This window comes from Pan paniscus, chromosome 7, assembly GCF_029289425.2.
Source record: "Pan paniscus chromosome 7, NHGRI_mPanPan1-v2.0_pri, whole genome shotgun sequence".
Taxonomy (NCBI): Eukaryota; Metazoa; Chordata; class Mammalia; order Primates; family Hominidae; genus Pan; species Pan paniscus.
Genome location: NC_073256.2, coordinates 47,581,396 through 47,598,148, shown reverse-complemented (window position 1 = coordinate 47,598,148; position 16,753 = coordinate 47,581,396). Strand labels below are relative to the sequence as shown.

At 38.3% G+C, this 16,753-nt stretch overlaps 1 protein-coding gene across 50 annotated transcripts in view; it reads right to left on the bottom strand.

Annotated features, from left to right (window-relative positions):
* The window catches only part of HMBOX1 (homeobox containing 1), a 177,555-nt gene that overhangs the window by 14,303 nt on the left and 146,499 nt on the right, over positions 1-16,753 (bottom strand). For 14 of the 50 annotated variants that reach the window (XM_055116417.2, XM_063606705.1, XM_055116420.2 and 11 more), the window contains 3 exons: positions 5,162-5,244; positions 3,152-3,247; positions 1,555-1,646 (listed from right to left, as the gene is read on the bottom strand). In XM_055116417.2, coding sequence (XP_054972392.1) covers positions 1,555-1,646; positions 3,152-3,247; positions 5,162-5,244 — 271 coding nt within the window. Of the gene's footprint in view, positions 1-1,208; positions 1,314-1,554; positions 1,650-3,151; positions 3,248-5,161; positions 5,245-16,753 lie in introns of all 50 variants that reach the window. The other 36 variants (XM_055116409.2, XM_063606703.1, XM_055116410.2 and 33 more) reach the window with 8 other exon arrangements.

Sequence of the window (16,753 nt, the reverse complement as noted above, 5' to 3'; positions counted from 1 at the left end):
TTAGAATTCATGGTCCCTCTCTGAACTGAGAAAACTAGACAGAACTTACAATTACATCTTACAGATAAAAAATGCATTTTTGTAAAAAAAGAAAAAAAGAATTCTCCATTACAACAGGACACATGTCACTGCCGGAAACGGCTACGGGAGAAAGGGGAGGAAGGTGTCGAGCTCTCCTGCTGCAGGCAGCTGTGCAAGGGGAGCGGCAGGCGTCTTACCTAGAACTAGTGTGAAGCTGTCCTCCCCGCGCAGCTCAATGTGTTAAACAATAAAGCTGTGAAGGAAGCTGGCATTGCAGGATGTACGTCAGGCACTGAAGATGGTGTTACAAATAAGGGGTATGTTTCTCACCTGTCATCTTCAGGGGAACTCCGTATCAAAGAGCTTTGGAAAGGGTAAAGTCCCTTAAGGAAAAAAACAAAACATGGAATGTGCTGCCCTTAGGGCATCTGTAAAAAAAAGATGGAAATGATCCATCTATGTGGGTAGACTGAAAAGAGGAATGTTTCCGAACAGAAAGACTTACAGAATATTCTCTTGGGGCTATGAACTAGAGTCCTAAATGGAAAAAAATGGTAGTTCTTCGGAAGTGTGGACATCATTGTTTCCTTCTGATGTTCACAGATTAGTTTTTAGAATTTACAAAGGGATCAGCACACACTTGCATGCATTCTAGGTGTGTGGTAAACAGAGGCTATTAAAGAACACATTGGACTATATGAGCTGGCTGAGGAGCAAGAAAAAAGCACAGACCCCAGAAAAATGAGCAGAAGTTTTCTTGCTGTGGTCTAGGGGAAGGTACCATGCGTTCTCTGCATATTCCAAATGGAAATTTAAATCCTATCAAAATTTTAATGAAATCTGTCAACATCTATGTGGGGGTCGAGGAGGGACTCCCACAGTCTTAGTTACTGAATTACTCCATGCAGTGGCTACAATTAAATACATTTTCCCCAAAAGCAATGCAGAATAAATCAGGGCGAGGTGAAGAGTCATGCAGGTATTGCACTTATGAGAGGATGCATGTGTCAGTGTGCCAGAGACTCTGGAAGAACCACTCCTTTGGGCAGGAGGGTTCCCACTGCAGTGGGGCCAGAGTGAGTGGGGCCTTCCATCGTGCCCTGCGTCGGTACGTGTTTAGGCATGGGGTCCAGCTGCCCCTAGTATTTCTCAAACACTGAGTGTGTGTCGTGAATGGTGTAACTTGCTTGTTTGGATCAGATCCTCCTCTCTTCTTCTACCTTCTCTGCTTCTCTGCCTCCCTCTGAACTTCTTCCCTCCTCCTCCTCCCCATTGCGTACTTGCCAAGTATCCTGTTGTATGACAATAAATCCATGTGGGTGAATAACGATCTCTCACAAATTCAACAGGACAACTGAATCTTACCACATTCCTTTCAAATTACATGAAATCTAACTAGACACAGGAGCAGAGTGGAGGGACAGTGACTGTTTCCCCTCCCCCACCCCATCAGCCACACCCATGGAACTAAGCTGTCCCACTATACCCCCTGCTCAGGCACCAAGAACCTCGCCCAGCTGCGCAGGGGCTCACCTGCTCAGAGTAGTCATTCCCGTCGACATCATCACTGTTTGAGTGGCCTCCTGGACTCTGCACATCTATCCCATGACTCTCCAGGATTGCTGCTTCTTCGAAAAAAGCAAATAGATCCCTAAATTATCTGTTACCTTATCACAATGGCTGAAACACTGAATGAATTTTTGTGCTAAGGAAATTAATTAGAATGTAATTAAACAAGAACCTGTATTTCTCTACATTTGTTTCTTTTAGACTGTAAGATGGATGAAATTCAACTGCATGTAGGTCAGGGGAGGCACACATTTGCCATTCTGGGGTCTCTGCTGCTGTGCATGTTAGGTGCTTCATAAATACTTGCTAACTAACTAAACAGTCTTCCTATCTTGGGGTTCTATAAAGAATATGAGAACTGTACTGATGAATAAAACGTGTATTTACAAAGGAAGGAAATGAAATGCATTCTATGCCCATACCACGCTCAATGCGCCCGATCTCGTCTGATCTTGGAAGCTAAGCAGGGTCAGGCCTGGTTAGTACTTGGATGGAAGAAATGAAATGCAATTTTAGAAGCTAAAAACCAACATCCCACCTGACTCACCAACTTAAATTTCTTATTCTTATTTATTACTGTTACAGTTTTGAATGGGAACAAATCCTTTATTTCTTCCTTTTTCAGTTGTATTCGTAGTTCCCTCTAGGGCACTTTTGGCATTTTTGTTTTCTCTGTTCAGCTTTATTGAAATATAATTAATAAAAATTGTATATATTTATGGTGTACAAGGTGATGTTTTGATATGTGTATATATACATAAATGATTACATCAAGAATTCATATTTCTTAAATGTTCTTTATCTCTGCCTTTTGCTGCGTTCCTTGTCTATTAAGTCTCTTTCATTCCAAACCATTAATCAATTGTTTCCTAATATCTAAGTCATAATCCAGTAATAATAAAGAAATTCTGGGTATTACATTCCCTTTCTCAAGATCTTACAAGTATCTTTCAAATGTACCACAGGAGTAATCAATTGCTCAGGGGCCATGTCTAATTCTATATTCTAGAACTTTAAGAACAATGAGTTTTATAAATAATAATGTCATTACCATTACACTACAAATAGTGTAAATAATACTAACTGTGGTTTATTAAAAACACAATGAAAGACATTAGGGCAACTTTTGTTAGGCCTAGAAGTTAGGATCCGGCACGGTGGCTCACACCTGTAATCCCAGCACTTTGGGAGGCCGAGGCGGACGGATCACCTGAGGTCGGGAGTTCGAGACCAGCCTGACCAACATAGAGACACCCCATCTCTACTAAAAATACAAAATTAGCCAGGTGTGGTGGCACATGCCTATAATCCCAGCTACTCGGGAGGCTGAGGCAGGAGAACCACTTGAACCCAGGAGGCAGAGGTTGCAGTCAGCCAACGTCGCGCCACTGCACTCCAGCCTGGGCAACAAGAGTGAAACTCCGTCTCAAAAAAAAAAAAAAAAAAAAAAGAGAAGTTAGGATCCTTTAGACTTGCAGTTTCTAAACTGAAGTTAATCTTAATATAAACATGACGTTCACAACTGCTGCACAAGAGAAAAGCAGCCTCACTGATACATTACCAATATTGGCTCTCCTCTTGATCTCCTTCCTTCTGTTAGCAAACCAATTATATACTTTCAGGGAGGTAACTCTTTCCAGATCTGACAGCTTTTTGCCTGTGAATACATGCAATAAAATTCAGATAATCTGTATCTGGGATCCAAGAATAAACTAGTTTTAAGGGCTAATATTTTTATTTTGTTGCTTTTGATTACATTTATTGCCAAAACTATAGATGCAGAGGGATTTTTAAAGTATTACCTGGTACCATGTACACACCCCAATTACTGAATGAATAAATATGTAAATGAATACAAAAACAACAACTAGTAACACAACATGCTTCAATTCGGAAAGCCATACATAATATTAGAGAATTCCACAAAGTCAGTTGGCTAGGGTGTCAGATCCACGTTCATGTGACAGTACTATGAGGGCTTCATTTAATTACCATTATTGTATCAGAATAAGATATTCTTTTTTTATTTTTTTGAGAAAGGGTCTCATTCTCTTACCCAGGCTGGAATGCGGTGGTGCAATTATAGCTCACTGCAGCCTTGACCTCCTGGGCTCAAGTGCTCCTCCCACCTCAGCCCCCCGGGTAGCTGGGACTACAGGCCCAGGCCACCATACCAGGCTAACTTTTGTGGTTTTTGTAGAGATGGGGTCTCGCCATTGTTGCCCAGGGTAGCCTTCAACTCCTGGGCTCAGGCGATCTGCCCACCTTGGCCTCCCAAAATACTGGGATTACAGGCGTGAGCCACCACAACAACCCAAGATAAGTTATTCTTTATCAAGTATCCAGACAACAGAAATTTACTTACATCTTTAAGGCCTTAAGTTAACTAATTACCTGCTGTCTTAGGACAGAGGATATTATACATGTTTTCTTGAAGGCTGAAGGCTGCTATGACTATCCATTATTGTAACTGGTTTGGACTACATAGCACAATTCAAGTTGCATTTTAGATTTACCATCTTTGAAGTCCAATGTGATTTTTTATGGATAGTAACCATGCTTGCCAATACAGACCCCCCTGTAACATTTCCTCCTCACCTTTCCTTTTGTTTTTCGGCTATTAATCCACAGTGGGTGAAGAAACCAGAAAGCAGGTTTGTTAGGGCCTTGATGATACGGGGGCAAAATGTTCCAGGGAGAGTTCAAGTTTCTGCACAGCTTTAGGGCTGGGACTTTTGGCATGTTTGAAACAGGGTACAGATTCCTTTCACTTGTGTGTCACTGGAGCAGTTTGTAGGGTCTACATTGCTAGAAGTCTGGCTTCTGGGTGAGGGAGAATGAAGGTCTGCTTAATTTCTATAAAACATTGATACTTTTGTATGTAGCCTTTAGGCCAATCAAAATAACTGGCCACATGGAAATCAACTGGATCTGTTAACTGAAAATGGTTTATGTTTAACAAAATCTGTAAAATGTGAAATAATATTTTAGCACAAGGAAGAAAATACATTTGAAATATTTAAGTGGGTTTGTTGACTTTGGAACAACAGGACTTCAAAATGGTACTGCCCTAAATTTTTCTTAGCTAAGTAGAAGTCATCTCAATGTGGAAAGGAGATAGAAACTAACTACAAAAAGAATTCTTTCCCCAAAGAGAAATATAGCATTTTACAATTTATAACAATTGTTTTAAAAAATTCTATCTTAATCTTATATTGACAAAGCTTGCTTAAATATTTAAAACTTTAACATTATTTCATAATATCTTTTAGCTAAATTCTTAGAAAAGGAAATCTACACATTAAAAAAATAGTAATTTCAAGGTCTCATATCTCATGTAGGGTCACTCCTTGAAAACTCTCCTATATGAGCATTTGATTTTGAGTACCATAAAAACATCCCTCAGAAGTACTGTGTGAGCAGGACAGGGCACTGGCCACCTGCGGAAGGATGGCACAGACTGAGCCGGGAGCACCATGCCAAGGCACGCATAAGATTAAGTGTCCTAGATGCCAACCTGTAACCAAGCGCTGTGCTGCACCGCAGAGCAAGGCTGTGCCTGCGACCTTACCTGGCTTCTGTATAACTGCATTGCAAGCGTTTGCAATTTCTTCCCTCTTTGCTTCATCTGGGTATTGATTCTCATTGAAGTAACTGCAGAGGCAACCGATACAGACACAAAGTTTTTATTTTTCAAACGTACTCTCATTAAAACACTAACTCATTGAAAAATATATTCTGTAAGAAGCCACACTCAAGTGTCTAGGTCCAGGCTGTCAAATGGAATGTTCTGTGAGAGTAGAATCTTTTATGCTATCCAGTATGGTAGCCACAACTCACAAATGGCTACTGAGCACTTGAAAGGAGGCTAATGTCAGGGATGGAATTTGAATTTAATTTAATTTTAACTAATTTAAATTTGAATACCTCCATGTGACTAGTGGCTATTACATGGGACAAAACAGGTCTACATACTGCTGTGCTTCATTAAAAGATGTCATTGATATGAAAGTTATTTTTGATATGTGTGACTGATTCAAGTCACAGAGTTATATTATTTAGGCACTGGTAACAATAGGACTTTTTTTTATTGTCCAATTGTTTGTAGTAGAAAAAATTGGAAATTACCCAAGTATCCATCAGTAGAATGGCAGAACAAATTATGGGATATCTATACTTATATGTAGCTATTTAAAACTAGTAGGAAAAAATAAGTTAGAGTTCTGTCCACTGACCCAGAGGGATGTTTATGACATATTTCTAAGTGAGGAAAACTATCTGCAGAATAATATTGAAAACACAATTATTTTCAATATTGGTATTATACCAATAATAATATGAAAATACCATTACAGAATTTAAAAATTCCTATGTGTACATAAGTTTGCATAGATGAAAGCTGGAACACTACACAGTAAGCTTAAATACCAGTTACTGATTTGTGGGGAGGGGGCTTAGTGGGAGGAGTTTAAACATTTTCTTTTTCATTTGTTAAAAAAGTATGTATTACTTTTGCACTTTTTAAAGTACGATAGTACTTTAAAAAATAAATTTACTGAACCCATCCTTAGAATTCTCAGACCCATCAGACTGCATGTGGGAACAGAATGCTTATTAGTGCTACTTTTTCAGTCACCCATGAGTTTAAAAAAAGAAAAGGAGAACTTTCATGGTTTGAACTTGGAAACTTCCAATCAGGAAATGGGCCCCTGTCAAATTCTAGCACCTACCATTTATTCAGGGGTTTCCTTTTCCCTGTAATCCAGCCTTTCTTATGCCTTCAGCACTCCTGTCTGCATTGGTGGAAATGCCATCCTATTGTGAATAGCACTGGAGGCCCCAGCCCTTCCTGAGGATCACCTGCAAACCCAGCTCCTAACACTACTCCCTCCTCTCACTGCCCACTCCTCCTTGGAGGGCATGGCTTCACTGCCAGTTATTTATTTATTTAACCTCATCTGATGCAGTCCTGACTCACAGCAGCTGCCCCCACCTAACCACCTTTTTCTTCTGTAAAACTTAAGTCATATAGCTATATCCTCCCAGTCTCGTCAACTACCACCCTCCACCATGGTCTTCTGCTTTATTTGAGCATCTCTTCCTGCATGATTTTCTCCTATCATTTCTGGGACTCCAGTGTTCATACGGAGGATTTTTCCAAGTCACTACCCTCATAATTGCTTCACTTTCACATTTCTAATGGCTTTTGTCTCTGCCCTATGCCTATTTACTTAGGCTGAGATGCTTCGGATTAACTCTGAGAACTAACAGCATGGCTGTCACCTAGGAGCCAGTTAGAATGGCAGAATCTCAGACCCCACCTCAGACTTACTAAATCAGAATCTGAATTTTAACAAGATTTCCAGGTGACCTAAATGCACAGGTCATAACTTCTGAGATGTACTGGATGAGTTCATTTACACAAAATATACAAAAATGAAAGGCAGATACTAAGTACCTAATATGTGCTTGTCACTGTGGGTAAAGAAAGATGATATAGTTTCTGACACTGAAGTGTTCACAGTCTACTACAGAGAGACGTGTAAGTCAATATCCTGTGGTGAAATGCCATAGGATGTATGGACAGAGCACTGAGGCAGCACGGATGAAGGCGTGTTCAGTGTTGTTGGCAGGAGCCTGGAAAGGCGTCACTGAGGAGTGCCATCTGAGTTAGGTCTAGAGAATGCACAGGAGGTTGCAAGGCAGAGAAGAGGAGGAAGAGCGTTTTATATAAAAGGGAACAGCATGTGCAAAGGCAAAATGGTAGATAAAAGCTTTTGAGGACTCTGGGCATAGAGAAGAGTTAAATGTGGCTAGAACATGGGGCTTGTACAAAGCAATGATGAGCTACTGGCCTGGAAAGGTGGGATGGGGCCAGCTTGTGAAGACCCTTGTCTGTTCCTTAAGAAGACTTCATACTGAAATAAACGGGGTGCCTTAGAGGTTTCCAAGATACACAGAGATATACTCCCATCTGTTTTCTAGAAAGACAACTCTTCAAGGCTTAACCCTTGGAATTCTACCTCCATGATCTTGAATTCTGAAATTCCCCAGTCAACTTTGTATTTACCTATGCCTCCTCTTCAAAATAATTTGTTCTTCACTTTCTTTATTATCTCTAACTGCTTAATCCCCCCACCCACCAGTTACAAAAACAAAAACAATCTCTGTTTATCTTTCCTCTTTGGGCTTCACCTCTCATTTCTTAGCCTGAACTCCATGGCATGCGAAATCAGCAACTTCCCTTAGGAGAAACTCGATTGTTTAGCTTTTCTGTCCTTCCACCATACCTGTCCAGCCAATCTCCTACCCTGCAGAAAGCAACTTCCATTTATTTTCTTCCATCCTTCTCTCAGGGGACCAAGTGTTCCTGGACAAAGTCATAAAATAGGGCCAATTGGTTTTTTTAATAAATCCACATTTTTCAACCTTAACTGGGACCCTCATTTCTGTTGGGAATTCTATTGGTCTTTTCTAACCAATTGCCTTTCATATCCCATCTCCTGCCCCACTTACCTGAAAACTTTACACTCTCTTACCCCAAGCCCTCAAACTGACCACTGTCACTTTTTGCAGATGACCTTGCTTTCTCTCTTATGAAGATGGAGATTATTTAATATGAGTTAATTGCTTGGCTTCTCAACTTGTACACTGTTCTGAGCATTACTCATTCATCTTATGGCAGAGGAAGATGCATGCATTCTCCTCCTCTTCAAGGTCAACTTCTCCGCTTTTGTCTTTGACCTCATTCCCCTTCCTTTCATTTTCTCAACTCTCCTTTCTTTCCTGCATATCTCATCTTTTCCCTGTGCCCATACAGTGATCTTACTTCACTGTTTTTATAATACATATTTCTTCATTATTGTGATCTCCGAAGTCAGGATACATTTTATAATTGGTGGTGTTTTGTCTCCCTTACTGGTACATCAAATAAGGTGTGTCTTACAATCAAGGCCTTCTTAGATTTGATGGGATACAGTAGTTGCTAAGACCTACGGGTTCCTTTTAAGCAATAGCTCTTTGGCCAGTGCACCTCATTGTGACAACTTTTCTTCCAAGTGACTGCAAAGCCTGTGATGACACTGTACCCCCTCCAATGCCTGATTAATATTCCTAAAGCACATCTCTAGTCACTATCCTGTTCAGAAATTCTCAAAGGTTTATTATAGAGGTGTTCAAAGTCCCCCCCCAAACAACCTCTACATCTTTATCTGCTACTCCCATATATGCATGCTACCACCCAGGAAAATGGAATAACTGTAAACTCCTTGCATCTCTGTGCCTTTCTCTTGCAAGTATATCAGCTTTTTGCCTCCCCCACCCCGCAGTGCAAATCTTATCCATCTTTCAGGGTACAGCTCAAATATCACCTCTTGGCCAATCAAAGGTATTTTTTTTGCCCTATGAATCCCACCACACTTCATCTGTTCCTCTCTTACATATCTTTCATCTTGTATTATAGTTATCACTGTATACATCTGTCTTCTACTACACTGAAAACCACCTGATGCCAGGGTACAAGTCTGAATCATCCTCACACGCGCTCCCCACTAATGATAGTGTTGGCGAGTCAATAATGATAGACAAAGGCACCACCAACCCAGTGTGGGGGCCTCCAAAAGAAATGGATCTCACAGTAAATGAACTGCTAACAAGAGAAGGCAAAGAGGTATTGCAAAACGGATCTTGAAGGATACGTACTAAGGGGTTAGCAATGACTATCTCCAAGAAGCAAGAGTGTTGGGGATGGGGGCAAAAACAGGAAAATACTGGTGGCAATTAAGAATGATTTTCACTTTTTCTTGGAGAAATAAGAAAAAATTTAAAAAAAATTGACATTCTGCCTTATATGCTTCTCTGTTGAATTTCTGAAATAAACACATGCTATTTTTATAAATTACTTTGTAAGAAGAGAACTTGGGGGAGACAGTACAATATTTAAGAACTCGTTTAATGATCAATACAATTCTGTAACTATTTATGTTTGGAAAGTGTATTTGGACCAGCTAGAAAACATTAGGATTGTGATTTATGTTCTTGTAACAAATAGATAAAGCCATGCTATCTCTGGAAGCTAAACTAGAATTCGCAATTATTCATGGTATACATAATTTTTTGTACTGAGTTAAAAAGGTTTAAAATTAATTAAATTTAATTAAAGATTAAAATTAATCTGTATTTTTAGGATCTAACCATATAAAATAAAGAAGACCAGAGTAAAAAAGGAAATCAGTAACTTTCTCCAAATCAAAGGCTAAAGAAAATAAGAATTGATTCAATATGGTTTTAAATCTCTAAGCCTGGTAACTAATTAATCCTTTCTTCTCTATTAAAGACCTGTTATTTTTGTAATTAAAAAATGTAGGCCTATTAAAAAATATGAATTGTCATTGAAACATGCTACTCTAGCTGGAGGTGTATACAAAGGACTGTTAGCACAACTTTCTTCTTTCTCTATTTCTGTAATGTTTCAATGTTTAAAAAATATTAATTCAAGATATACAGTATAATCTAAACTGATAAAATGACATTTATAGTACCTCATGGTAAATATTTAAGTTTAAAAAGTAATAAGATTTTTTACTGCAAAACTCTTAAAACTTTTTTGTGAGAAAAGACACACAATATTGATATAAGTAGAAGAGTTTTTTGAAGATAAAGGTAGACCAGGAAATAAAATAGCAAACAACTATGTATTACATGACTATGCATAAGGCATTGTACTTGAGGGGTATGAGTAATTTCAAAATATGGGCCTTGATTATGGTTCGAGAAGAAGATATAAAAAAGCTAAATAATAAAAGGAGCCAAAACATAACTGACAAAATGCATCTATCTTCTAATTAAGTATAAAACAACGTTAAATTCAGAAAAGAGTGATATCTCTGTGGACTGGGCTGATCTGGGAAAGCTCATTGAATTAGGCAGGCTTCTGAGGGGTGCACAGGCTGCAGGCATTGGAGAGGCAAAGGCAACATTAACAGTAAAGATGAAAATATGAAGGCATAAAAACTTAAGCCATACTTGAAAAACAGAAGGCAACTAGTGATGTGATCTGATTACACTATAGGGCTTACATAAGGGTGGTCATACACCCTGGTTTGCCTGAGATAGTGCTGTTATCTTGGATTATTAACAAATCCCATCTTAATCCCCCAGAGTGTCCCGCTTTGGACAATAAATTATGTGGCCACCCTAGGACCACACTACATTATGTACATATCTGAATTTAATGTCAACTAAAATCCTCTGAGTCTTTTTCACATGTGCTCTGACAAGGAGGACATAGTAGTTGCTCAGAAAAAAGGAAGCATCAAGAGGAAGATGGCTATAGTTTCTATCTACTCACAAAAGGAGGTATTTAAGCCCAAAAAAATATGCTTGGCATATAATAGACAGTAAGTATCTAATCAACAGATGGTTGAATAAATGAATACATTAGGGAATAAATGAATGGGAAAAGGAAACAAAGGTGAAAACAGAAAACAGTGGTTTCAGTTAAGACTTTTGGTAAAACCCAGACTATCTCAGGAGAAAGTGAGGATTTCACCATTTTGTACAATTATCTTCTCTAAGTACATTTGGTGGTTTTGGCCTAAGATATTTTTATTTGTGTTTATTTTTGATATTTGTGTTTATTTCTGAGCTATATATAACCAAAATGAGCTGCCAACGAAGTCGGGAAATAGATCTAATAACTTTGATTTTGAATATACTGAATTAATCATTCATTTTAATCACCTAATAATGTTGAGTCCTAGTTTATACCGGGCAATTGGCTAAATGGTGGCAAAGGTGAACCAGACAAAGCTTCCCCAAGTAGTCACCAGGAGATACAGGTATGTAAAGAAGATATTATAAAGTACTGTAAAAGAAATTGTATTCGTTTTATGAATACAGTACTGCAGTAGCAGAGAGGAGTGTATACTTGGGCAGGGTCTTAAAGAAAGAGCAAGGGTTTTCAGGGCAGAGAGGGCGGGTACAGGGAAATGCTGTCAGGCAGAGGAAACACCACCATGTACAAAGGCAGTGAAAGAGTCATGAAAGAGCTTAAAATGTTCCAAAAATGGGAAGGAGTTTAGTGTGGCTAGAATACACAGTGTATGACGGGGGTTGTGAAAGGTTGGGTCCAGATTTTAAAGGGTATGGAGTTAACTTTCTAGGCAACTGGGAGCTGTAATTTAAAGCAGAGGTATTCTAAGATCAAACTTATTTTTGTAGGGCAATATCTCTGCTGATATTAGAGGCAGAAGCCAGTTAGGCAGCTGTGATGATGGCTGTGGAGAAGGCCTCAAATAGGCTGAGGCCTGGACATAGAAAGGAAAGGTGAGATTCAAGAGATGCTTTGGAATGGTGATAAAATGCATTCAAGACAGCCCTAGGAACAGTACACACTGTTATTAACCTTCCAGCATTTTAGATTATTTTGAAGGACTAGAAATTTCTGTTACCAAGTGGATAAACTGTAGGAGAACTTGGCTATTGGACTCTAAAGGGGACCTGTTTCTGAAATGAAACTCTGGAGCTCAAAACATACTTCTAGTCCATATGAAATGTATATAGCCCTAAACATTTTCTAAGACAAAACAGAAAAGAAGCATAAACAAAAGTCCACAGGTAGCAATAAAAAAATGATAAAATAAATCCGGAGGGCACTACACTTTTACAAAGGACACTGTCGGCTGAGTGATCAGTGAATGTCTTCACAGGGAGAAACGAAATGATCTTTTGCCAGACAATGACAGCAAAGAATTAAAATGAAAAGTGGCAAAATAATTTACAAGAGATGAGAAACCATAAGCTAGTAACAAATGGAAATGTCCTTGAACCACTTTCATTTCAGTAACACTGAAGTCTATAAAAATTGCAGCCAAATAATTCCTCCTTTTGTGTCTGCGTGAACATATAGAAAAGACAGAGACTGACTCTCCAAGCAAGGGATAATGCCATGTAAATGAACATGTTCTTCTGTGCCTTCATGTGAACTATCTCTGCTAAAGAGATATTCAAACCTCATCATTTCAGTTATCCAAAATAAGGTTTTAGGATTGCCAGACATTTCCCACTAACTGCAATTCAGTGTGTATTTCTTCATCACCAAGTAAACTTACTGGGCAGTGGGCAGGAAAGGCCTGCTTTTAGAAGAAAGATTACTCTTTCAGAAGAAGGAAAAAAACTGGCTTTAAACATACTTAGAACCTAAGTCCCATCTCCTATTTGAGAGTATCTATGTGGTAAATGATCTCTGGAAATAAACAAAACAATTTACATATCCAACCACCAGGGACTGGGTACTAAATAAGAGGATATTCTTAAAATGGATTTAGTCAATGAAAATCATGTTTTCAAAGATCATATAAGTGAGAAAGTATAAAACTACATATCTGGCATAACCATCTTTTGTTTAAAAAGATATGTAGATGTATACATAATACACAGAAAAATGACTAAAATGAAATATGCCAAATGTTAACAATTACTATCTTTGGATGGTAGTATTAAGAGGTATTTTAATTTTCTTTATATTTTCTTGTGTATCCCTCAATTTTATATATTAAGCACATGCTAATTTTATAATTTGGAAAAGCATTATTTGAAAATAAAGTTTGCTGTCTTAAAGTATCAGCAAAATGGAATTAGATTAAAATTATTCTTAAATAATAAACTTTAGCCTATCTTAATGCTAACTTTTAGCAACAAACCAATTTGCATTTTAAAAGTTTGTTTTGCAAACACACTGAGGTATAACAAATAAAAGATGTTCTTTACTAATGTATTTTTTACAGATGAGCTTATTTTTAACTCCACAGACTTAATAAAATAAATAATGGCTCTGTCCATATCAACCTTTCAGAAGGTGTGAGCACAAGCTAAAATATACATGAGTTTCTGTAAGTTTTCATGACTTTGCAGCATCTTAAGGTTTTAAAATAGAATAGCCCATGAAAAGAGAAGAGTACTAAACGGAAAAATTAGTACTGGCCTAGGAAGTGATTCACATGAGAAAGTGAATTCTTGAAGCCTAATTTACAAATGCCTATGGAATCGCATAACACAGCTCATTACACCTGGATTTAGATGTAACAGAGTCGATCTGACAAAGAATCAAAGACCTTTAAGCTGAAAGCTTCTTTATTCTGCAGGGGAGGACATGAACTTTGCAAATGAGGAGCCAGAAAGAACTGACTTGCTCAAGGTCACATGACTTATAACTCAGGTTTCCTGACTTATTAGTTCACTGGCTCAGGAACAGCCACTACTCAGCTAAGACATGGTATTGTTTCGGACTTCATCTAACATATGTAATGAAAATCTCTGTATCAATGAATCACCTAGACCAAGTTCCTGTTAATTTCACAAGAGTTCCTGGAAGCAAAGATGTGATGGTATCAGAAAGAAACTCATGATAGCCCAAGGACCACAGTTACATCTCATCTAGCCTTGCCTTTTCCTCTTTGGGAAAGGAAATCTAATTGCTCTGGAGACACAACCATAACACTGACCTTCCTTTTTTCCTGAGTAGAGGAGAATTAAATAAACCCTGGGACTTCTCACTTGAAACAGAACATCAACGCTATTAAAAGTCTGTCTACTGCACAGTTAACCTATCTTAGAAGAGTTAGTGCCTCTTCAGGCACTAGCAGAAAACAAAGCTTCCAAATCATTATCAGGATGGTAGGATGCTTTTCTTTACTTGTTTAAAAAAGAAAAAAAATCCATACATGAGAATAAGAATTATGGACACCATGTATGAAATGTGCCCTAACATAAAGTTTTCCTTTCCCCAGGCCCTTCACTGCAAAGACTCTATGTTTAAATGTTTCATTTACTTGCAGCATGCTAATTGCCACTAGACCCCACTTGCCAATTGATAAACAGGTTGTCAAGCATAACACTGGATTTAGAAGGTGAGTTTTTAGTACACTTTATCCTATTACTGAGCTTTTGAAACAATACAGGCTATCACTTGTCCTAAAACATGCAGCCCTAAATGAAGTGCTTACCATATTAGAGGTTTGGTGTGAGTCTTATTACTATGTAACAATTGGTTTTCCTTTTAATGTACATTATCTTTTAATCATGTCTATGAAGACCATGAAAAGATGGAGATAATTTTCTAGAGGTGTCACACAAAAACAGTAAAACTGACAAATTCGAACCAACTTAAAGAAAAACTGAGGAACAGTATTTCTCCTGAAACATGTCTTTTGACTACCGCTGAATTTAGCAAGTATTTGCTTAGCCCTCCATTTTATTTAAATAATGAAGAAAAAGAACATGCACAAGAGGGCAGTGTTTGGTTTTGCTAGTCTGTGGATTTCCTAGTTTCCTAATGAAACGACCAAATGTGAGTGACAACTAAGGTCATACCAGCGGAAACCGTGGTACCTAAGTCCCATCTACTATTTGAGTAAACTGCACTTAACCAGTTCACAAACTCCTAGGGCAATGGCAGTAGTATACTCCTTCCTGCATTTGCTCCACTTTAGCTAGATGGCAGCTGCATCTTGCTTTCTCAGTTTTGTCAGCCTTCACTGGTAGGAGGTAGGTTTACCAAAGAGGTTTGTAAGGTGACCTAGAATTAAGTTTCTTATTCCTGGTGTACAAGGTGTCCCAAGGCAGGGAGCCTATTCTTTTTTTTAAAAGTGCTGAATTATAAACTGGTCACTTACAAACCTGACACGACTGACCAATAATTATTATAACATGGAGATCAACAGAACAGGATTGATAAGGATCAATCCATTGTTTTTTTTGCATGGTTTTTCTTACGATCAATACTATGCTTCTGCAAAATGACTACCTCTGGCTAAAAGGCTATTGTCTGTATCTAAAATGAGAACTGGTCCTCCCAGGGATCAATCCAAATTCTTTCTCTCAACAAGCAGCAAATCAAGCATGGAGAATAGCATAGATTCTTTTAAGAATCAGAGGTGCATTGGTCTGGGATTATCTTGATATGTCTCTGAAGGCGGAGGGAGAAACAATACTTTGTACACATGGGTACTTACTACTTTTTCTTAAACCTAGACTTTTACTTCTTTTTTCTTAGGTTTGCTGCTGTTTTAGGTGGGAGTCAATCAAACTACCAGGATATAGATAAATGAGTCCTCAATTGCCTTTGTTTATTTATTTATTTATTTATTTATTTATTTATTTTATTTTGAGATGGAGTCTCACTCTGTTGCCCAGGCTGGAGTACAATGGCGCAATCTCAGCTCATGGCAACTTCCGCCTCCCGGGTTCAAGTGATTCTCCTGCCTCAGCCTCCCAAGTAGCTGGGATTACAGGCATGCACCACCATGCCTGGCTATTTTTCTGTATTTTTAGTAGAGACAGGGTTTCACCATGTTGGCCAGGCTGGTCTCAAACTCCTGACCTCCGGTCATCTACCTGCCTTGGCCTCCCAAAGTGCTGGGATTACAGGTGTGAGCCACCGTGCCTGGCCCTCAATTGCCTTTTGAAAAGCCAAATTAATTCTGATAACATTTGACCAAAAATTGTGCTACTTATATTAATACTGACAGAGCTGGAAAGTTATCTTACCAATTGTATACAAGCTAAATAAATTTCTTCACAGTCACACTGCAGAGCAAAAATATTTTGATGACAAACCTAGTAAGATGATGATAATTACATAATAATGTCAAGAAGGACAGAAACATAGCTTAATCTGGCCTTTTAATTTCATGGACGACGTGTCAAAGTAGGAACCAATTAAATAGAATATTTGGATGAGACACTACTATAATCAGGACTCCTAGGTTTTCAAAGTATACTCTAAGACCACTTTTAGATGCCTCCTACCACTAAACTAACACAGTCCATTCAAGTTTCCTCAACCAAACTTGGATATTCACCAACAAGTTCAGATCCTACCAACTGAGATCTTCAAACACCAAACACATATATAAGCCTCTGTACATGTTGTGAATGTTTAGTATAACAATAATGATTTCTTAATGCCATTAAGGCCAGAACCACATTTGTCTTGTTAATTACTGTATTGCCCAGTTATCTATTACAATGATTGGTACAAAGTAGAAGCTCAATAAATATTTGCTTGAGTTTTTGAAGGCTCACTAGTTTTCTGTGAAGATTTTCCAATTCGTCTATAAGTTGATCTCCCTTGGTATTAATGTTTATAATATGATGCCTAGAA